Here is a 23,489-nt window from a genome sequence, read left to right as displayed (position 1 = left end):
CTCCTCATGGAACGTAATCTTGAACCACCCAAGGACTACTTTTTTTTATCCTTCAAGTCAAGAAACTCACACACTCATTTGTTTCTCAATGGACTTAAACCCCTCACATTACACAGAGAGGTAAGAAAAGCAGTAAATGATTCCAAAGAAACCTTTCAGCCACTGAATTAGCAAGATACAAAGGCTATGTTTGTTTGGATGTAAAAATATTTTTTAATTTTTTTTTTTGATGTTTGGTCGCAGTAAAATATTTACAAATAAAAAATTATTAAAATTTTAAAAAAAATAATTTACCTATCACCATCAATTTTCTACAAGTTATTTTACATAATCCACTCGATAGACTCAACCTCAATCTCAGCCTAGACTTTGACAAGTTTATTAGCATACACTGGTTATGAACAAAAATCGGATCTATGGAGTATAAAAGGAAATTATATGCAATCCAAATTCTACCCAAAGAATTAGCTTGGTAATTGTTTAAGCCCCCAACCACTTTGTACTTTTATTCTTTGAAGAAATAGCAGAAAAATTATGTACTCCTAATTGTTTTATGATTATATTCTAATTTGTCCCAAACACAAAAATAGGATTCTCTTATTTACCGGGAGGATAAAAAAAAAAACACACACACACACACACACAAATAGGATTTCATTTCAAACGCAATCCAATTCCATTTTATCTTCTAAATCCCATTCTCATAAGCATTTGGTTCCAAACACAGCAAAAAATTCAAAATGCTTTAAATATATATATATATATTCTCCCTGAATGTGTTTTGTTATATTGAAGGTTTTAAAAACTTTTAATATGAATAATCTCAACCTAGTTGTGAATGTTAAGTATGAGAGTGGAGTTGGGCTTACACACACACAGTTCCTCTCCATGTAATGCAACCACAAGCTCTTTTGGGAGTCCTTACTGTGCCACCATGTTTCCTGCAAAGGGGACTCCCATGCTTACGCGCTTCTGCAATATCCCAGGCGCATCATGAAAATGAGGATCACGGTAAACCTTGGTAACCCTATAAATGATGCTAAATGGGCAACAATTTCAGATAATTTAGATATTACAACCACCGTAAAAAAAAGAAAAGAAAAACCAGTAGCATGTGATGCTGTTTCTTCTTTCCATTTTCTTTCTTTTCCCTCTTTCCTTTCCTGCTGGATGTGAAAAATGAAAGTTTGAGGTTTCACGCATCTTCAAGGGCAGCAATCTCATACCTCACTTCCTCCAACTTTTCATTTATGGTTGTCACAGCATCCTGCACCCCTCTAATGGCTTCTTTGATAGCATTATCATACTCCGCGTTGGCCTCTGCCTCTTCAGTTCCAGCAGCTTCTGTTATCTCGTGGACATGCACACACTCATGCTCCATTGGTTTCATAAATCTGCACTTCTCATGGCTCACTAGACGTTCTGAGGGACGCCCTGCCTTCTTCAACACCTGAATTGTGGCTGTCTATGGACCAGGAAGGATATTTATCAGAGTCCGACAATGTCATGGAGCATCAGAAAGTTTTGCAAGTGAAGGAAAAGTAGAGATTTGATTACACAATCAGAATTCTGCAAATGATAGGTGCTTAAGCATACACTTGCTAAGTAACCCCACAGGCATCATCCATTTGACACAAAAAATTTCAATACAGTAACTTTTTAGAGACTCACTTCATAACCCAAACCATGCCACCTTTCTCCGACACTCAAAACAATTAATACCATGGACTACAAACCCCTGGCATCTTCTACATGCCTGTTTTGCAATTAGGCCATAGAAAACCATTCTCACCTTTTCCCTCTTGCATCATCTCCCTCAGAATTTGGAAATCCATTATGGAAATAATGGCATCTCTACCCCCTCCCCCGGACTAATGGCCTAAGATTATGGAAAAGGCCATAACTTGCTGGATAGGTATTCTTTCCAATAGAGAACCAAAAAGTTATCCCCAGCTGCCTAAGAAACACGGACATGGACGTGGACATGGTATGACATGGATACGCCAGCATGTTCAATCCAAAATATGTAGGACATGAACTCAATGATACATATAAATAAAAAGTTTTAAATAATATACATATATTGAATAAGACATCTGTAGAACTTCAATTGATGTTTAATTTCTACATTAGAAATCAAAAAAAATAGAACATGGAGCTATACTAATACCGTAAATATTATTATATAATATATGCTACTACTCTCCTGATTATCATTACAATTATATTTTTGTCTTACATGAAAATGTCACATTGCATGCTCGACTTGTGGTAACCATGCATAATATTGTTTCTAACAAAAATACAGAAAGGTTGGACACTTTGAGGTGTCCTTGTATTGTTTCCAAGATTATCATAGGTATTCTTAGATGTATTTCCATTGTATGAGACTTGTGTTGGGAGTATCAGAGATGTCTGACCCAAGTTTCCAAGATATGTGGGCCAACTCCAGAAAATAATGAAATGTATGTTAAAAAAATATGGACACATCCTTGAAGTTTCAAACATGCTCCCAGTAGCACATCCATGAAGTGTTCGTATCCTACGTGTGTTCAAAGCGAGAGCAGAACATTTATAGTCCATGCCTCTTAGGCCGTCACTGTTTAAAACATATAAGAAAAAGAATCTTTGAATGTTCAGCTATGCTTCTAAATATCTAGCATCTATTTTACAGGAAATCCTTGTTAATATTAGAGAGAAGCTTTTGGTCCTTGTCCTTTGCTGATAAGCCAGCTAGAAGGGTTACTGGCTAGAACCTCCCACATGCAGTGTTTAGAAGGTTATATGTGCTCCTACTCAAATTTTCTAGGTGGTCTATTCATTGTTTTCTCCTACATTGAATATGGTTTGAAGTTCTTATTTAGTTTATGTGGTTGCCTATGCACATCCATTGGATCGTAATGGTGAGAACTCTACTACAACGACCAAAGCCTTTTCCCAACTACTTGGGATCGGGTACATGAATCCTATGCTTCCATTCCACTCTAAGGCCATGGCCTCAATCAAACCGCAGGTTACCTTATCCTTCCTTACTCTATCCACATTAACTTTGGCATTCTTTTTTCTTAGTTGGTACTCACACACATGCCTCCACTGAGGCTTGAACCCTTGACCTCTCTTTGGGAAGTAAGGGCATGATACCGCTAGACCACTGGCCCGTTGGTCGTTAACTTTGGCATTCTTCTTCCCGTAGTATTACTCCAATGTGAATTACGTCACTCTTCCTCACTGGCGCACTTAAAAGTCTTCTTTGCATATGTCCAAACCATCTTAACCGATTTTTTATTATTTTATCTCCAATTGTTGTTATTCCAACCATCTCATGAATGTGATCAGTTTTTATTTTATCCTTTCTAGTCTTAGCGAACATCCATTTCAACATTCGCATTTCCTCCGCACTCACTTTATCCATATGTTGTTTCCTAACTGCCCAACATTGTCCCATAAAATACGGTTGGTCTAATAGCTCTTGTGACATCCCATATTGCTTCAAGGGAGAGGTTGTTGGCACTTACATGTGTGAACGCATCCTAACTGTGTAACGTGTTTAAAAAATCGTGATTACGGAGAGTACGCAAAGCAGACAATATCTACGTAACAGGGCGGGGCCTAACAAATGGCATCAAAGCCAATCCTTAGCCGGAAACGAAGGAGCGTGCACAAGCCCATGAGGGTCGGCCAGCGAGAATGTTGGGTCCCAAAAGGGGGTGATTGTAACATCCCACATCACCTGGGGGAGAGGTTGTAAGAACTTGTGTGTGTGTGGACGCCTCCTATCTCTGTAGACGCATTTGAAAAATTATGAGCACGGAGAGTGTGCGAAGCGAACAATATCTACACAGCGAGGTGAGTCTTGACAGCTGTCCTATAGAACTTCCCTTCCAATTTTAAGGGAGGCATCGATCACACAACATACTAGATGCATTCCTTCATTTAGCCCATCGTACCTTGATTCTATGATCCACATCATCTCCAAATTCTCCTTCATTTTGAATAATTAAGTCTAAATAATAAAGATGATCACTTTTTTATACCTCTTGATTCTCAATCTTCACTACATCCTCATTTGAATTTCTAAATTTATTAAAGTTACAATCCATATATTCAGTTTTATTTCTACTTATCTTAAGCCCTTTTAATTTTAGAGCTTTCCTCTAAACCTCCAATTTGGCATTGACACCTTCTCTAGTCTCATCGAGTAGAACAGTGTCATTGGCATATAACATACACAATGGAATCTGTGGAAAAATACGAGTTAGTCTCCTTGATTAGTGGTAGGTTAGCACTAGAATTGTATAAATATTTGTTTCCTAGAGTTTAGGGATTCGTGTAAATATTTGTTTCCTATAGTTTAGGGATTTGATTGATAAAGAATCAGGGATTCCTAATTATAGGGTTTTTCAAAATTAAGTTAATTGCTGATTTTTCTCTCTGTGATTTCTTATATATAGCCCAACATAGGCTCTTGTAAAGATATTAACAGATTCAATATAACTGAATTCATTTCACCACATGGTATCAGAGCTGTAAGGCTTGGATTTCCTAAAAAAAAAAAAAAATCAGCGATTTTTATTTTTTCTGTTCAAGCCTTCATAGCCAATTTTCTCTGTGACTTGCCTTCATCGCAGTCATTCTCTGGCAATTTCTTTTGCCAATTTTCGCATAACCCTTCTATCCGGCCTTCATAGCCGATTGTTGAAGAATGTCATAAATTACTGTTCAACCATCCCAATCACCCGAGGAAGAGCAGGTTCAGCGCCCCACAATTAGGTCACTTGCTGGGAATGGGACCAAAGAAAGGTGATACAGGTTTCGAAGCTCGAAGTTACACGGGAAACCACCCACATCCAGCTAAGAATGGGGAAACAAAGGAGGACAGCAACAACGATAACGAGGACAAGCCCATATGACCTCACAGGTGGGTCAGGACCAGGCAAAAGAATATGGAGGATTCGACGGTGAAGAAATAGAGAAGTTAAGAAACCTGCTGGGAACCCTTGAGAAACCATCTTCTGGTGCTTGTTCTTTAGCCCTCTCAGGTGAGTCTTTATTCTCCCTTGGATTAAATGTTTCTGATAAATTGTTTATGGATTCATGGATCATAGACTCGGGAGCCACAGACCACATGACATATGCCTCAAACCAGTTCAGCACTTATACCCCATGTCCTAGCAATAGGAAAATCAGTGTTGCTGATGGAACCACAACCACGATTGCTGGTGTAGGAGATATCCATATCACCCCTAGTCTTGTTCTTAAAAATGTTTTACATGTCCCTAAATTGTCCGCTAACCTTGTGTCCATTCAAAAGCTTACTAGAGACTTACATTGTCATGTTACGTTTTATCCCTCTTACTGTGAATTTCAGGACCAGGATTTGGGGAGGAGGATTGGATGTGCTAAAAAAAGGAAGGACTCTACTACCTAGAGACACCGAGCCTTCCGAGTATGATTTTCGTTCCTCTCTTCTTCCAATAAAGATGTTATATGGTTGCATCATTTTCGTCTTGGACATCCTTCTTTTGCAATTCTAAAAATCATGTTTCCTTCTTTGTTTAAGGGATTAAATTTTGGGACATTTCATTGTGATATTTGTGAGTATGCAAAACACACTCGTGTAGCTTTTCCCATTAGCAATAAAAGAAGTTCCTCCCCTTTCTATTTAATTCACAGTGATATAAGTGGACCCTCCACAGTCCCAAATGTTTCTGGTTCACGGTGGTTTGTGTCCTTTATCGATGATTGCACTAGAGTCTCTTGGATATTTTTACTCAAAAACAAATCAGATGTGAGCAATATCTTTCTCAATTTCCATGCAATGATCCACAATCAGTTTGGTACCAAAATAAAGAGGTTTAGGTCTGATAATGCGAGAGATTACTTCAATCAAGTCTTGTCACCCTTCTTTCAAAAGGAAGGAATTATTCATGAGTCATCTTGCATTAATACTCCACAACAAAACGGAGTAGTTGAAAGGAAAAACGGTCATCTCCTAAACACTACTAGAGCACTCTTGTTTCATCAAAATGTACCAAAACACTATTGGGAGGAAGCAGTACTTACATCTGCCTACATCATAAACAGACTTCCTTCACGGGTTTTAGGGTCAAGAAGTCCAATGGAAGCCCTTTCTAAATTCTACCCCGACCTTAGTGCCACAAACAACCTTACCCCTAGGAAATTTGGGTGCACTTCATTTGTTCATGTCCATCGTTACAACCGGGGCAAATTAGATCCTAGAGCCATTAAGTGTGTGTTTGTAGGATACTCGTCCACACAAAAATGTTACAAATGTTTTCATCTTCCTACCAGGAAACTTTATATCTCAGCTGATGTCACTTTTGCGGAAGGGAAACCATATTTTATTGAACCTTATCTTCAGGGGGAGTCATCTATCATAGAAGATAAGGATTTTTTCCAGCTTGCTTTACCGTCTTCGCCTCGTTCACCATCTCTCTTACCTGTATCAAACACTCAATCCAACTTAGTACCTGAGCCTGAATCTCCTGTTTTGTCACCTATGTCTCCTGTTGTGTCTCCTGTGAAGGATAATATGACTCTTGATCACGTACGGTATGGGAAAGGGAAGGTGTACTCGAGGAAGCAAGGTCCAGCTCCTGATCCGGTGCAGGCCCAAACCTCTAACCTGACTCCTGAGAATGGGGTAACAGTATCTGAACCTACTCCACTTATTGAACACCAGCTCCCTGGACCTCAAATAACTGACCAGGATTTGCCCATAGCCGTGAGGAAAGGAACTTGAGAGTGTACCAAACGACCATTATACCCTTTATCTCATTATGTATCCTTCAAGAAATTCTCACCAGCCCATAGGAGTTTTCTCACCAGTCTAAATGAAATCTCTATTCCAAACACTTTATCTGAGGCATTATCCAATGAAGAATGGAGGAAAGCAATGAGAGTTGAGATGGACGCATTGGAAAAAAATGGGACGTGGGAGGTGGTTGATCTACCAAAAGAAAAGAAGGCAGTAGAGTGTAAGTGGGTTTTTACCTTGAAATATAAGGCTGATGGATCGTTAGAGCGCTACAAAGCAAGGCTAGTTGCTAAGGGGTACACTCAGACATATGGAGTTGATTACCAAGAGACCTTCGCTCCAGTTGCAAAAATGAACACTGTGAGGATCTTGTTGTCATTAGCAGCCAATTTTAATTAGGAATTACAGCAGTACGATGTGAAGAACGCCTTTCTACATGGTGACCTAGAAGAAGAAATCTATATGAGCATCCCGCCAGGATTTGAAGGAGCTGAAGGGAACAAGGTATGCAAGTTAAGGAAGGCCTTATATGGTTTAAAACAATCGCCTCGTGCCTGGTTTGGGAGATTTACTAACGTGATGTTAGCTACAGGATACAAGTAGAGTCAGGGAGATCACTCTTTTCATCAAACACTCAGTTTCAGGGAAAGTCAGGGCCTTGATAGTCTATGTGGACGACATAATTATGACTGGAAATGATGATCAAAGAATACGAGATAAAAGATTTGGGGAGATTGAAGTATTTTCTAGGGATAGAAGTGGCTCATTCTAGACAAGGTATCTTCATCTCGCAGCAAAAGTATGTCACCGATCTTCTTAAGGAAACAGGAATGCTCGCAAGCAAACCAGCTGCAACACCTATAGAGCCAAACCATAGACTTGGAGAGGCTATTGGAGATCAAGCAGTAGATAGAGAGATGTACTAGAGATTAGTTGGAAAACTCATTTATCTTGCCCACACCCGGCCGGACATAGCATATTTTGTTAGCATCATCAGCCATTTCATGCATGACCCCAAGGAGATTCATCTTCAAGCTGCCTACCGTGTGCTTCATTACTTGAAAGCTAATCCTGGGAAGGGGATAATGTTCAAGAGAAATTTTGAGCTTGTCCTTGAAGCCTACACAGATGCAGATTACGCAGGGTCCCCTATGGATCGGAGGTCTACTTCAGGTTATTGTACATTCCTTGGAGGCAATTTGGTAACATGGCGAAGCAAGAAGCAAAATGTTGTAGCCCTGTCAAGTGTAGAAGCTTAGTTTAGAGCAATGGCACAAGGTGTCTGTGAGTTGTTATGGCTGAAGATTATACTGGAAGACTTGAAGATTAAATGGAGTGGGCCAATGAGACTCTACTGTGACAATAAATCAGCAATCAACATTGCACATAATCCAGTGTAACACGACCGAACTAAGCACATTGAGATAGACAGGCATTTTATCAAGGAAAAACTAGAAAGCGGATTAATTTGCACACCATACGTTCCCACAGGAGGTCAATTGGCAGATGTTCTTACAAAGGGGCTCAACCGTGTTATCTTCCAAGAAATTATTTCCAAGCTAGGAATGGTTGACACCTATTCACCAACTTGAGGGGGAGTGTGAAAAAATACGAGTTAGTCTCCTTGATTAGTGGTAGGTTAGCACTAGAATTGTGTAAATATTTGTTTCCTAGAGTTTAGGGATTTGATTGATAGAGAATCAGGGATTCCTGATAATAGGGTTTTTCAAAATTAAGTTAGTTGCTGATTTTTCTCTCTGTGATTTCTTATATATAGCCCAACATAGGCTCTTGTAAAGATATTAACAGATTCAATATAATTGAATTCATTTCACCACAGAATCTCATATTGAATGCATCTTGTCAACTAATCCATAACTAAGGCAAAAAGGTATGGGCTTAATACTGACGCTTGATCTAAGCCTACAGTAATTCGAAATTTCTTGTTTCCCAATCATTCTAAATATAATCACACAACCATCATACATGTCCTTTATTGTTTCCCCTATAAACATTATACTACAGTTGTTCTAACTATATATACACTGGTTCGGGCTTTGTTGTTTTGAGCTGCATTTCCTGGGGCATGCCCATTGTAATTTGTAGAGTTTCTGGTCTACATCTTGCTTATGGAAGAAAAAAATTTACACCTAATGAACACATCAAATACAAAACTGAAAGCTAATAAATAGAAAAATTGCTTGACCATCAGTGTTGATCAATAATATGACGATCATAAAACATGCATACCACAAAAGATCCACTACATCCAAAAGCACTTGAGTAGGAGAATGATGATGAATGATCATTAAGAAGCTTGAGCACAACCTATGACGAATAAATAGCATTAGTTATGAACAAATTAATGATATAACACAAAGCAAGTGGGTGTGGATTGCATTAGGTGGATTCTCTTCTCCTTGTAGACTTCCTACTCATGGCATGTCTGTCAATTTTCTTCCGGAAAGTGTTCCTGTGAGGAGTTTTATTTATTAAAAGTGTTGGAGACAATTTTCAAAAATCATAATTGCTAGGGCGGAATGGAAACATAGGATTGTCTTGTTGTTGTTGTTGTTGTTGTTGTAGAGTACGTCTTGGTCTAACCATAATAGAATCTCTAATAAGGATTTGTCTGCTATAATAAAACCATGATGTACCGTGTTGAACTAAAAAACGATGGCGTTTTGCCCCATATAAACCCAAAATAAGTTTTATGGCGTTGTTTTGTAAGTCGTTAACATTTAAAACCCTAACAACATTAACTCTTTCAAAGAGTGTGGCAACAGTAAAAAAAAATAATATTATAAATGAACAGTGACTTTTCAAAATTACACTTTCTACTAATATTCTTTGGGCGAATCATTTGAGCTGTGTGTGTGTGTGTGTGTGTGTGTGTGTGTGCAATCTTTGGTGAACAAAACCTTCCCCTTGCTCTCTCGATCTCCGGTGATCGTGAAAGAGTCAAAGGCCTACATTGTTTTCAACAAAGTTTGTGCTATATAGAAGCCATAGTTTAAGGTATGCATAGTCATTTGAAATTATTGCGTATTTTTGTATTAAAAAAATCATTATTTTGCTTGATATTCACATGAATCTGTTTTTAGAATGCAACAAAATAAATCATGACTTCAACATCCCTAAATTGAAGTTTTAACACTCATAAATCGATAGTTCAACCCCTTAAACCCTAAACCCTAAATAATTGGTACAACACAAAAAATTGAGACATAGCTCCCTAAATCAAGAGTCGACTTCAACATCCATATTTAGACTAAAACACTTCTATTGAGACTTCAACACAATAAATTGAGACTTTAACAAAATATATCACTGACTTCAACCAAATAAATCGAGACCAAAATACAAAATAAAGCGAGTTTTCAACACAATAAATGGAGACTATAACACGATAAACAATATTTCAGCACTCCTATTTAGATGCCAAAACACCTATTTAAAGTTCAACATAATAAATCTAGAGTTCAACACAATAAATCGATACTTCAACACACTTCCGTAATGCAATGCAACAACTTTTTTATACAATGCAACCCTCTCTGTCTAGAATGCAAATCGAGACTTGCATTATTTTTCAAAATGCAATGCAACATAATATTTCCATTAATTTTGAAATGTTTTAGATATAATAATTTACTTCCAAATATCTCCATTAATTATATTTTCCATTACCATTCTTTCCATGCTATGATGCAATATGAATTGTGAGTATACATGGCTAATTAGTTATTTCTGCACTTGTAATTCTTCTGAGACCATGTGAGTTGGAGCTTCTTGCTTTATATGTTGGATAGGGGTTCGGGGGGAGCTTGCATTAATTTTAAAATGCAATGCAACATAATTATCTCCATTAAATATATTTTCACATTGCATGTTCTAAGCAACTAACCAAGTGGGGCCAAGCCGATGCCTAGCCCATGCCAAGCCCAATCTTGTGTCCCTTGCTTCGTGGTCCAAGCCCATGCCTTGACCAAGTCCAACTCATTCCCACGAGTTAGCCACGCCTTGGTCTGTTGGGCATTCATGCCTGCACCACAAGTCCGTCTGTGTTGCGCCCACGAGGCTTGTCGATCCACAGCTGAGAGCCCACCATGCCTTTGCTCGAGCCACAACCTTGCCTAAGTGCAAGTTAGCACGCCCAAGGGTCCATTTGTGTTTGGCGTGCCATGCCAAGCACATGCACGTGCTACCCGCCCATGGGGCTGCGGCACCGTCGGGTGCCACCACTGTGTGCACAACCATGCCCAAGGCATGTTAGCACACACCCAATGCATGCCTATGCTACGTGTGCCATGGCCTAGACAAATGTGCCTGTGTGCCGGGGAGGTCTGAGACCCTTAAACCCCCAATATGCAAAAAGAAAAGTTACACCTGTGCCAGGAGGAGACATTACCCTTGCTTGAGAAGTCATAATGCCCATAATTATTTATGGGGACCTCCAAAAATCAAACCGATTGTTGCAATGGGCTTCTAATGACTTAAGAACACTCCAATAATTTTCCCAAGTCATTCCTCCATGAATTTCTGGAACTTTATTTTCGAGTTATTTATGAAAATGTCACTGCCTCACATTGTGGCATACCGGCAGCCACTTGTGCCCCCATGTTGGCTGCCAAGGGCCTAGCCAGGCCTCCCTTGGCCTAGGCCCTGGTGTAGGGAGAATGTTAAGGGTGTAACACTTACCCTCTACCACCGTATTTTATATGGCTTATATTCAAGAAATGATTATGGATGTGATCAACATGGATATGGATATAATATCCGCCCTCAGGTACCATAACAATCATCCCCGTAGGACCAGCAGTGATCACCAAGGTTTATCATGGTATCCCCCGCCCCCACATTATCCCCAGGAACCATACCACTCTCAACCCCCCTACATCTCCAAGACACATAGGATTCTTGAACACCTTAGATACCATGAGATAGTTGTGGCAGCAAGAGGACAACATCTGAGAGTCTTTAGTGGAATATTAATAGATGTCCTACAAATGGGGGGGTTGAAACAAGAATAGCAATCCAAACCAGAAGATCAATATCCTCCTATTAAAATTACTGTTTGGTGGATGTCTTTCTTCATCTTCAAGTTCAACTTCCATTATAAAATATTGATATGTATTTTTAATGTGTGCTTTTTCTTTTTCTTTTTTTGTACTTCTATATTTATTCGTTTTCAGGTCGTCATCTTTATAATCTCTAAAATGGAGAATCCAGGGCAAGTGCAATCTAAATTTGAGGCCTTGAACAGTTTCCTACTAAAATATTTTAAATCAGGCCGAAAGAACCGGCAAAAGGCATCTAAGATTGTCCTATTCTTCATTCATGATCTGTAACCATTTTTAGCTTAAAATACTACAATGATATTGCAAACAGAAAGGAAGACATACCAGTTGCAATTTTTGCCTTTCCTGTACTTGAACAGCTCTGAGCAGGCCAGCTAAATCATCTCGGCTGTAATCAGGGTTCAGAAATAAAGACTCCATTTCAAGAACCTGCACGAGTGGAGAACCTTTAATCAAAATAGCATGCTGGAAAGGGCAGAAATATGTCTAACAGTAATGCTGCAATAGTGTGACTCACTTGTTTTGAGCAATCATTGAATTCTCCAGTGATCTCACTACAAAGTTGTTGGTAAGTTGATTCCTCTCCTGAAATCATGTAATCAGCAAATCCCCTGTCAAATAAAACATCATTTTCATTTAGAAATAGGAAATCAAGAGGTCTAGAAATGCATTATAAAGGCTTACTAAGATAACATAAACGGCATTTTGACCCTTGGCCTCAAAATAACCATCACATGCATCTTTAACAAATGTGATGCTAGTAACTCAACACAGGGGTAAGTCAAATAAGAGGAATTTGAAGATCAACTGTAAGGAACTTTGCAAAAATGTCAAAACAAATACTCTCTTTGAATCCCCCTCAGTTTGGAGTTGTTGTAAACTAAATCATAAGTTACAATTATTAATTTATCAGGAACTCTTGGACTTTCTAACTAACCGTTATAATTAATCCCACAATAAAAACAGTACTTAAATCCACTAATCAGACCCACTTACTAATACAAGTGTTAGAATTCAGGCTGTGAAAGAGTTTGTATGTCATTTCCCTGCACTCTTTTGTAGAATAATCCTTGTATAAACACTAGCTAAGCTGAATTGGTTTTAACATTTCAGCACGATTATGCCTTTCAATGGATAGGTTGCCCACATTAATGTTAATAAATGGCATCCTTCAAAAGATAATTTTTTGCTCAAATTGGTTAGAAGTTCCATTCATCGTTCATTTTACAGCTCCATCATCTTTACTATCGACATGCCTCTCCTCCTTCACTCCCTCATTAAGTACAAAGAAACCCCAACTCCAATTATTTCATGAAAAACATCAAGTTTTGTAAAACTTATAGATCCTTCGGACAAACGTCAAAAAACTATCAGCCTTGTAATAATGCATTCCCAAGAACTTTCTCATATTCCATAAAGAATCAGATTCCATTTATGTGTGATTAAAATCAATGACTTCAACCACAAACACTAAAAATAAATTAAAATCCCATTAACTATCTAAAAGATGTGAACATATATGTATACACCAAGCATACAACTAAGTACAACATTGCACTTTAATCATTGGCAACTTTTACATGATATGTTTCTGAAAAATATCTTTAATTTTTTTAATAACTTGATGAATTATGATCTTTCAATGAAGATAACTTTTATAGTTGATATTGACTTTGGTGGTTGCTAAATATAGAGACCATTTTGCTTTATTTCTATCATCAACATTCAAATCATTGGTGAGATAAATGAAGTAGGACTAAATACCATAAAAGCAAACAAAAACTAGGAGTATGAAATGTGCATTAACAAGCTAAATTCATGGATGATAATCTAGCAATAAGAAAATGGCTTGATAAGGAAAAAAGGAGTAAGGGTTAGCTGAAGAAATTAAGCACGGGCCATGAAAAAGAAACTAGAGAGACAGAGATAAATCAGACTAGATTTGCTTACTAGAATAATGTGGAAGAACTACAAGCTATTTAGAGTCTTAGACACCAATAAAGATCCAAATATGAGTGAATATTCAACATCGTGTCAAAATTTTTAGACTTCAAAAAGAAAGAGAAAATTTAATCAAACAAGCAAAACGAGAAGCCATGTAACGTTGACCTAAACAAAAAGAACTGATTAAAACCAATATGACTAATCCATCAATACCTATAGAAGGGATTGCCAAATCATTAAATGGGTAAAGCATCAACTAACTGCCAGTACCAGACCCAGAACCAAATTCTAGCAAACTAAATTGATGAAGAATGTATATTTATTCTGATAGAATAGAAAGTGCAACCTTAGTCCCTTCAAAATATTAGGACAACTAGACGGACTGCATGCACTAAAAAAAAAAATATAGACTGAAACCATTTTTAGTAGTTCTATGAAATTAAAAACGAAAGCAGCAAAACATATTGCAAAACAAATTGTCCTAGTGTTGAATAAAGTAGCTATCTGGGAAAAGAAAATGCTGCTTTATTATCTCTTAATTAATTTAATTAACTAAACCAACTACCTAAAGAAAGTAACACGTCACTACTCAAATAATTTAAAACCTGGTCACTTCACACTGATTATTTTAATTAAGTCATGCAAATAACTAAAAAAATTCCAATTTCTTGTACAACTCATTTTCTAATTTATGAAAAGACATATAACTACTAAAACCACTAAAAATTGAAATTTAAAAGTCCCAATATGATTTATCATTTATGTACTGCAGGTAACTACTTCCAATTTTCTAATCCTTTAAACATTGTTTGAATAGAATATTCAGTTGTTCAACTCTGTGAAGTGTTCTTTTCTTATAAGTTAGTAAATGGGCTAGCCTTTGCAGATTTTTTGGTGGCTCATTACATTAAAACATTATCGACTTTAAAACCTTTGCGAGCTATTAGTTGATTCCCAATTAGAATAGGACAGGAGAAGCACCAGAAGCCCAAATAGAACAAAACAAGGCACAATCTGAGAAGCTGGAACAACAATCAAATTGCCAACTGCAATTGAAGCTATACGAAAAGGCACCAAACCCCTCAGCAGCAGACAAAATAAGACTAGGACAAGAGAAGGCTTGTCATACACATTTTTCCACTTTGCATCTGCAAGCTCATTCAACTTTAACTCAGCACCTTCCTGCTGACCCAGTATCATAAGAATGTAAGAGAATTAAAATCCAACATGATCTTTCTAAATTGATTCACATTATTAATATTTGATACAAACATTCATATAATGTTTCCTTTAAGGAAAAATAAAAGTATAAGAGTGTTTATGCCATTGCAGCTTGAACTGAATCTCTATGATTTGAAAATCTTATTCCATTAAAACGTAAAATAAAATAAACAGTTAATCTGTTTCGACAGCAGCATCACTATGAAAAATTTGAATTACTTTATTCAGGAAATGAAAAAATATGTTCATGTTTCCTCTATATCTGGGGGCAAAAAAAGTGGGGGGGCATAATAAACAAAATTAAGCTATTGAAATAAAAATCCTGAATTTGTTACCCCATAAAACAAAACCTTCAACCACAGATGCTACTAAAACACAATAATCACCATATTTTCTTTCGAAGAACATTTTCCAACCCGAAAGCCAATCCAAATCACCATCTATTATAGCATATAAGAAGGCTCCATCAGGGAAGTAGGTGTTTATAAATTTATAAATTATAATCATCCACTACATTTTCTGCAAGATACTCGGTGATGGCTCCACCCTTAATGGCATACTGTGTCACATATCAGAGAGGACTTCTCAAATGTATACTTCAAAGGGTCCATTTGCGACACCAGATATGTAGTAATGTATAGCATATAGCACCTTAATCGATGAGTGGCCCATGAGAGCGCAGCAAATACTCTCTAGAAATGAATACTTTTCTTTATACTTAGTGAATCCCTTGCTTAAGTAGTAAATTGCTTGTTCCATATTGCCGGTAAGATTATGCTATCCTCCCAAGACACACCCCACAGCAGATTCCAAAATTGACGAGTACATGATAAAGAGGTCATCCAGGTTCTGAATGCACAAGGATTGGGGGATTGATCATTCCACTTAGAGGGGTTATCTTTCTTGACAAGATTGAAAAATAGATACGCATGTGGCTGTGAGTTGTGCTATGAAATGATCAATTAGTCGATAATAAAGCATTCAAATTAGTTGATAATATTAAAATTTGTTGATAATTTTGTGAAACATTCCTGTTAACGCCTAATTCATGCCGAGTATATGCTCTTCTTGTGAAACAAACCTTCAACCACTACTACAGAAAACACAAGAATCGCCAAATTTTCTTTTTCCATTTTCTTCCGTACAACAAAGAAAAACATCTCTTCCTAATATAATATGTACAGATATAGAGAGAGAGAATTAGGGGTACCTTTTAAGCTTTGCATATGCTTCAGCTCTGCGCTGCTGAACTCCGAGAAATCTCCGAAGCAAATCGACAATTTTGGAGGAACTGGAGCCATTTTCGACCTCCATGGAATCTGATATTGTCACCTTCTCGAAACCTTCCATTTACTCTCTCTGGGGTTAAACCCTAATTCCTCTTTGGTTCAAAACTGATGATCTGATCCCAACTCCCAAATAAAAAAGGGCTTTTGCTCGCGTTAGTACATGGTACCAAGATCAATTAAAATTTTCTGCACTGCATATAATAAAGAATAATTTTTTTAAAATAGAAGGTCTAAAAATTACTAAGAAAACTAAAGTAAAATATAGGCAAAAGTGCCAAAAAAAAACCCAGAAGTTTTACTAAATGAGCAAAATACCTCTTGTGGTATAAAAAATGATCAACTCAATCCATGTAATTTTAAAAGTGAGCAACTTGCTCCCTATGACTGCTTGCTTCCAGGTGGATCTGTTGACCCTAAAATCGGCTGGCTAGAGCCGATCTTAAATTGATGAAAAACGGGCGTGTCAGAACCAAATATATGGTTCGATTGTATTTTGTCAACTTATAATCTCTTAGGGAATGTTGACTTCAGGCGATTATAGGAGATAGATAATAGATATAGCAAGAAAAGAAAAGGAAAGAATAAGGAGAGAGGGAGGGAGGGAGAGAGAGATACTGAGAGATTGAGATAGAGAGATTGAGATGAAGAAGAAATAGCAAGGATGCTATTCTTAGAAAAGCTTGAAGAAGCAAACAAATAATAATAAGGATTCTGAGGGTGTTCAACCTCTAGTACACCATGCCTCGTTGTTTATTTATAGAAATTATTAGAAACACACCCCTACTAATAAGTATTCTAATTACAATAAAACTCTACCTCATCACTAAATACTAAATTTAAATTCAAACTAAAGTTCCTAGATAAATATTAATTCTTAACTAAAACCTAGTAAACATATAAATCTTATCCAACATAAAGTTCAAAAGTATTTCAAAAATAATCTATCAGATCAGTGACGCCCTTGTGTGTAACCTTGTTCTCATGCGAAATATGACACGTCATTGCCCTTTCTCTTGTAATCCATATCCATGTATAACACCAAGTAGATAAACAATTGGTATTTATCACTTTCCTTCATATCTATCTGTTACTTCAACTTTACCCGAACCAATTCCATCTGTAATGTTGTAGAAAATATTCCATGCAACAGCTCAATCTTCTTCTAACTGCATCATTATTATCCAACTGTAGCCCAAGTCTATTATTCAGCCCATGTAGAGTAAAATGTCTTGCAGCCCAAAATGTCTTCTTATGGCCCAAACCTCTACCACGTCACTGTTCATCAAGCCCAATTGTAATCCAAGCCCAATTACCAAAATGGGTGTCAACAGGATCATTTACCAAACTACATATTAGAATTAACTCTATCCCAAAAAAAAAAAAAAAAAAAAAAATTAAATAAATAAAAAAATTAAATAAAATCTCAAAAGGAAAAATACCACAAATGCCTCCATAGTAAACTGAAGCCTTTGGCCTAAATTTACTAAGTGTTGGAGAGGTAGATGTACCAGCGGTCAAAGGTTGATTGACCTAATAGACTAATGTCGGCGATCACCGCCACCTAATCTATTAAGGATAAAGTGAACGTGGAGCATATGGAATCTCAATCTCGGCAAATAAAAAATTAAAAATTTGTGCCAACCCCCACAATTTTGTGTGTGTGTGTGTGTATGAAAGGGGAGAAATTACCTGGCAATTTCTTTTTTCTTTTCTTTTTTTTTTTCTCACTTCATGTTCCGACATGCTAGCAAGGGCGTTATGTGCAGATATCTAAATTCTCATCGCCATGGTTTATTTACAGAGTTGTATTAATTCTAGGTTTATATCTTCATTTAGAATTTAGTATAAAGACAAATAATATTTTGTTCATAATAAGACTAATAAATTCAGGTTTGCGTACATATATATATATATATATATATATATATATATATATATATATATATATATATATTTGTAGTTATGTTATTTCATGCAAATATAGTGTTATATTGGATTCCATATGTTGCTTTTAATTATGAAGTTTTTCAGGCCAATTTTGGTTCAAGTATTTGGCATGACTTTCTTTACATAAACCACAACTTTACAAAAAAATAAATAAAGAAGTAGATGTAAATCTCCCTCTAATTATTAAATTGGTACAACCATAATAATAATCAACATCGTCAAAATTAATCCATGATAACTGGACAAACTGAAATAAATCTCAAAACAAATGCCATCATTCTTATTACAATGATATTAACCATGAAAAAATTGAACTAAACAAAAGAATACGAAAAGCTAGCTAAAATCCATCACCATCGTGTGATCCCATCACGTTCCTACTCAACGTGTACCTGAAATGTGATAATATAGTGAGCTCATAAGCTCAGCAATAAATGCTAAACACAATCATCGTTTAACAAATTAATCTTACCTTATATTCTCATATATAAAGGCAACTCAAATAAGTGCATTAATCTAAGATGCATATCTCCAGTTAATTATAAACTTATTAAATAACCATCATTTACTTTTATTAAATTCACATAACTCACATGAGCCGATCAGCTGGCATCTTTCTTAGTTGAAGTTACAATGGCGCACTTTGAGGAAACATGCCATTTGATTATGACTCATCTTTCATTGATTCAGCTAGCCCTTCGATGATTCATTTATTTCCTAGCCATTTGATGGAATATCTAGTTATGAGCTATTGAAGAATTTAGCCGATGTGTTTTAAATACCAATAGCATTTTCACTGGGGGAAGTAATAACTAGTTTTTCAATTGCGATAGAAAACTTTTGAATGTTATAATAAAAGTCTACAATTGAACTTGGAGAGAGAGTAGGAGAGTGCAGATGCAAATGGGAGATGAGAGAACAAAAATAGGTTTGATTAAATCAAAGGGATGCATAATCCTTTATATAGGAAGGGGTATAACAGTCATATTGGAGGGTAGTATTGGAACTAATACAAAACTACAAGTCACATGCATCTCAATATGCTTGGAAAGCAATAAACAGTCAAATTCAGGGAGCAAGATGCTCAGATTTGAAACTATATGGACTAACTTGCTTATTTTTATACCACATGGGGGTATTTTGCTCATTTGGTGAAACCTCGGGGGAGTTTTCTACAGTTTTGCCTAAAATATGTGGAATATAAATTTGATAAGGTATGGCATTACCCAGTGACCTAGTTGGTAAAGCGCTAAGCTCCTCAAGCTAGTGTGCCCGTGTTTGTGTCCCGCTCTTGACTGGATAAAAAAGTAAATAAATAATAATAATAAAATCGATAAGGTAGTAAAAGATAATAATATAAAGATTACAGTGTCAAAGTAACTATTTTCATTATTTAGGTTCAACATTATAACAAGACGAAGAGGTAGATACAATAAATAGAATGGCAATAAATAGAAAATGTGGGACTTCCCAAGTGACATCTGCAAATGATGAATTAGTAGTAGGAAATACCCCATATTCAAGAATGTCAATTGTCACTTTATTCCCCTAAGCATTTGTTGGATCCGACTTGAGAATCAAAAGGGCATTAGAATAACATCATTTGTTGGATCCGACTTGAGAACCAAAAGTTCAATGAATAGGTGTGGGGTCTTGAGTTAAGCTTTGGCTAAACTTTGGAAATCTTAATGCCATAATGCTTTTCAAGTCCTCCTAGCTATGGTAGATTAGAAACATTTAGTAAAATGCCCCTTATTTTATAGCTTCCTCAATTTTCTTTTAGTTTGATGCTTATAAAGCATATTTTTATTAATAAATTTTGTTATTTTGTGACATTTGTGAATGATCATTCTCTTCATCCAAGCAAAATGATAGTCCCTTCACAGGTGTAGTTTGGTTCCTGTGAGCCATACCCTACACTTATGGTCGGGAAGCCTTCGTCTATGCCTTGATCTACGTGGGCTAAAAGGAAAGTAAAGATTAATAGTGGGAGACCCCTGAGAACTCCAGTCATCTAGTAATAGTGGGAAAGTTGGGATCCAACAAGGAGGCTATAGGAGTGAAGAATGAACGGATCTAACCAATCTTCTTTCGATTGTTTGCAATGGCCAATGGATGATCCATCTTCCGTTAGGTCTAGGAAAAAGACTACAAGGAGTGAAGAATGAACGAAACTGATTTGATGAGTTGTGTTGTGATTCATAACTCACCCCTTTACTAAAGAGTCAAGAAAGGAATCAATCCACTTCCACTCTTACCAAAGAGGGATTTAGAAGTGAACGAGTAGTTTATATCTAGATCTAAAGGAAGCATGGTCAAGCGCCAAAGATTTTTTCTATATATTAACTCGTGAATAGATTAACTCTACCGGAGAATAAAAGAGGCTTTCCAGTGACTAGACAACCCGGACCTTACAGAACAATAGTAGAATCAACCTCTTAAGTTTGCACCTATTGTGGCATTGGGAGTTTCTTCTTGTCTTGTAAGTCAATGTGGCGTTAATGCATCTTTACCTATTATTTCAGGCTTGTCTGTTAGAGTTAGGAATGACCAGAGATAAGAAAAGTAGCGCTATTGTGTTAAGTTATTGTTTTTCGATATGGGGAGATAGATGAAGGCAAGCTAATTACATTTTATGTGACAAACGAATATCAAATCAATTAATATAAATAGTCTATTAGATGATTATTAGGTTAGCTATATTATATAGTGCAATGTATTGAGCTTTTTAAAAATAAACAAGAATAACTCATTTATGTAATGGAAATGAGGATGCTACATTTAATGATGTGAGTGATTAGAGAGATAAGATTCTTAATTATCAAATGAGGGAAAAACTAGGGGTTGAGGGATCATAAGAAGGAATGAACAAACTTCCTTCATTCCGTAAGAATGAGGTGGAGGGAAGAAGGAATGAAAAAACTTTTGTATGCCCGGAGAGAATGGATAAAAGGATGGATATATGAATTATCCTTCCTCATTCACATAATTCCACCACTCCAAATATGGATGAAAGAAACAAAGGAAGATAAGTGGGCCTATTATAAAAGTTTTAAAGTATAATACTATCCATCATAAACTACAATAGTATAGATAGTGATTGATAAAATGGTAAAAATAATTTAAAATTCTTTATTCCTTTCTCTCCTAATAAACAAAGTAAGATACCAGTTTCTTCTCTTCTCTTCCATCCAATAGAATAAAAAGAGGAAATGACACAATCTCTTCTCAAGGGATGTCTCATCCATCCTTTATTCTCTTCCTTCCATCCAAATTTTTCCCTTCCTATCGAATGAAGCATTAATGATAAAATACGAAAGAATAGGCTTTAGGTGGTATAACCATATAAAACGTAGATTCAAAGATGTCTATATTACTATTATTTGCCTATAAGATAAGTGACAAAGAGGCCAACTAAAACTTACATAGAATGAAGTAATTAAAAACAATTTTAAAAAAATTAAATCTTAAATTAAACATGGTGTATATAGGAACTTATCTATTTATGTGTATATGTAGGTGCAAATATTTGCAAACTAAGAATAGTCAACCAAATCTTTATAATCAACACACTCAAGCAAGAGTAATGAATAAGAAGGCAAAGAATGGAGGAAGTAAAATAATTCCACTTAGGCCTGGTAGGCTTCCTACCATGCTTTCCCATTCATCTACATAGGCAAAGCTCGCACTTGTTGGACTGATCAACCCATGTTGCTAGAGTGGGCTAACTATATCGCTTTAACATTTAGATCAATTTGTTTTAATTTTTATAGACAATATTTTGATTTATTCTCGGTCCAAGAAGGAGCATAAGCAACGCCTATGCTTTGTTCTCAAACCCTACGTTAACATCAACTGTATGCCGAGATGAGTAAATACGAATTATGGTTGACAAATTTCTCGAGCATGTAATTTCTCATTATGGGATCTCAGTTGATCCATCAAAAGCAAAGGCGGTTTTGAATTGGTAACGATTGAAGAATGCATCTAAATTTTGCAATTTCCCAGGTTTAACTAGGTATTATCAGAGATTTGTTGAAAGTTTTTCTCGTTTAGCATCCCCTATGATAAAGTTGATGGGAAAAGGGGTTAAGTTTGAGTGGAATAAAGATTGTTACTGTGTTTTCTTAAAGTTAGATAAAAGATTGACGCCTGCTCCAATCTTGGTTATTCCAGACCAAAGAGTGGTCTACAAAGTGTTCATCCACCGATGTTTGCAAGGTCTAGGATGTGTTTTGATGTAACAAGAAAGAGTAGTGGCATACAGTTCTCTCCAATTGAAGCCATATGAGAAAAATTATCCCACTCATGACCTAGCAATAGTTTATTTCGTGTTAAAAATGTGGCAACATTATTTCTATGGCGAGATATTTTAAATTCTTTTTGGACCATAAGAGTCATAAATTTTTATTCATGCAGAAAGAATTAAATCAAAGGCAACGTCATTGGATGGAATACCTCGAGGAGTATGACTTTACTTTCTGATAAGTGCTGAAATATACACATTTCAACCCTATTCTTAGGTATATTAGACCTTTCATCTATCCTTACTTTCCCGTTTTAGTCCAAATTTGTGTTTTTTGTCGATTTCAGGTCAATAAGGTTCAAATAGGCTAAATTCGGTTCATTAAAGTATTTTTGGAGTCCAGCAAATTGTGATACCCCGGATTTCCGAATGCGGGTTGGCCAACTAGGAGTTTGTTAGGCTTTCCGTCTTTGATTAACATTGGACCTAAGTTTTTATTTATGCCTATAAATATACTATTATAAGTCTGCATAAGGGTTGGAAAAACCCTATTCACATACTAGAGATGTAGAGAGAACCAGAGAGAGATTGTGAGAAAAACAGAGAGATTTTCGTTAGGGTTTCGGCTGTGGATTAAAGGACGAACCTAGGAGGAGGGAAGGTTGAGCAGTAGGAGGTTGACAGTGAATAGACGTCGTCAGAAAACTTAGGAAGACGGCGATGATGTTTTGATTCAAAATCTCAGGCAAGTTTTATTCCGTCTCTCTCCCTTGACCTGTGTTCTGTGCATACCTAGATGATCTATAGGAGTTTAATCGGATATTAACTAAATCTTGCATGCTTAGTATATGTTAAATTGCTCGTCTGTATGTGTTTAATTTACTCTGGAATTGTTCTTGCAAGTTTGGGTTTCATCGTTTGATCTTACAGACTGATGAAACGGTAACTGTTTTCATTATTGTTTTTAATGTAAATTGTTTTAA

The 23,489-nt window shown here is 36.4% G+C and overlaps 1 protein-coding gene across 2 annotated transcripts; it reads right to left on the bottom strand.

Annotated features, from left to right (window-relative positions):
• Nucleotides 1-865: 865 nt before the first annotated feature.
• Nucleotides 866-16,514, bottom strand: LOC132295186 (uncharacterized). Of its 2 annotated transcripts, XM_059793348.1 has the most exons (5): nucleotides 16,235-16,514; nucleotides 12,377-12,470; nucleotides 12,184-12,288; nucleotides 9,029-9,106; nucleotides 866-1,465 (listed from the first exon to the last, which is right to left on the bottom strand). In XM_059793348.1, the coding sequence occupies exons 1-5, from the start codon at nucleotides 16,372-16,374 to the stop codon at nucleotides 1,196-1,198; spliced, it is 687 nt and encodes a 228-aa protein (XP_059649331.1). In that variant the 5' UTR covers nucleotides 16,375-16,514; the 3' UTR covers nucleotides 866-1,195. The 2 variants fall into 2 exon arrangements, with proteins under 2 accessions (XP_059649331.1, XP_059649332.1); XM_059793349.1 differs by lacking the exon at nucleotides 9,029-9,106 and having other exon boundaries at nucleotides 16,235-16,511.
• Nucleotides 16,515-23,489: the final 6,975 nt, after the last annotated feature.

This window comes from Cornus florida, unplaced genomic scaffold (genome assembly GCF_030987335.1).
Source record: "Cornus florida cultivar Cherokee Brave unplaced genomic scaffold, ASM3098733v1 CherokeeBrave_3.0.0_Hap2_Chr02, whole genome shotgun sequence".
Taxonomy (NCBI): Eukaryota; Viridiplantae; Streptophyta; class Magnoliopsida; order Cornales; family Cornaceae; genus Cornus; species Cornus florida.
The sequence above is the reverse complement of the archived record's forward strand: the minus strand, read 5'-3'. Positions and strand labels throughout refer to the sequence as shown.

Coding starts and splice junctions, on each gene's coding strand:
- LOC132295186 (XM_059793348.1), bottom strand. CDS start 16,374: ATGGAAGGTTTCGAGAAGGTGACAATATCAGATTCCATGGAGGTCGAA. Junction 12,471..16,234: donor GCATATGCAAAGCTTAAAAG/GTACCCCTAATT, acceptor TTTATTTGACAG/GGGATTTGCTGATTACATGA. Junction 9,107..12,183: donor AAAGGCAAAAATTGCAACTG/GTATGTCTTCCT, acceptor TATTCGTCATAG/GTTGTGCTCAAGCTTCTTAA.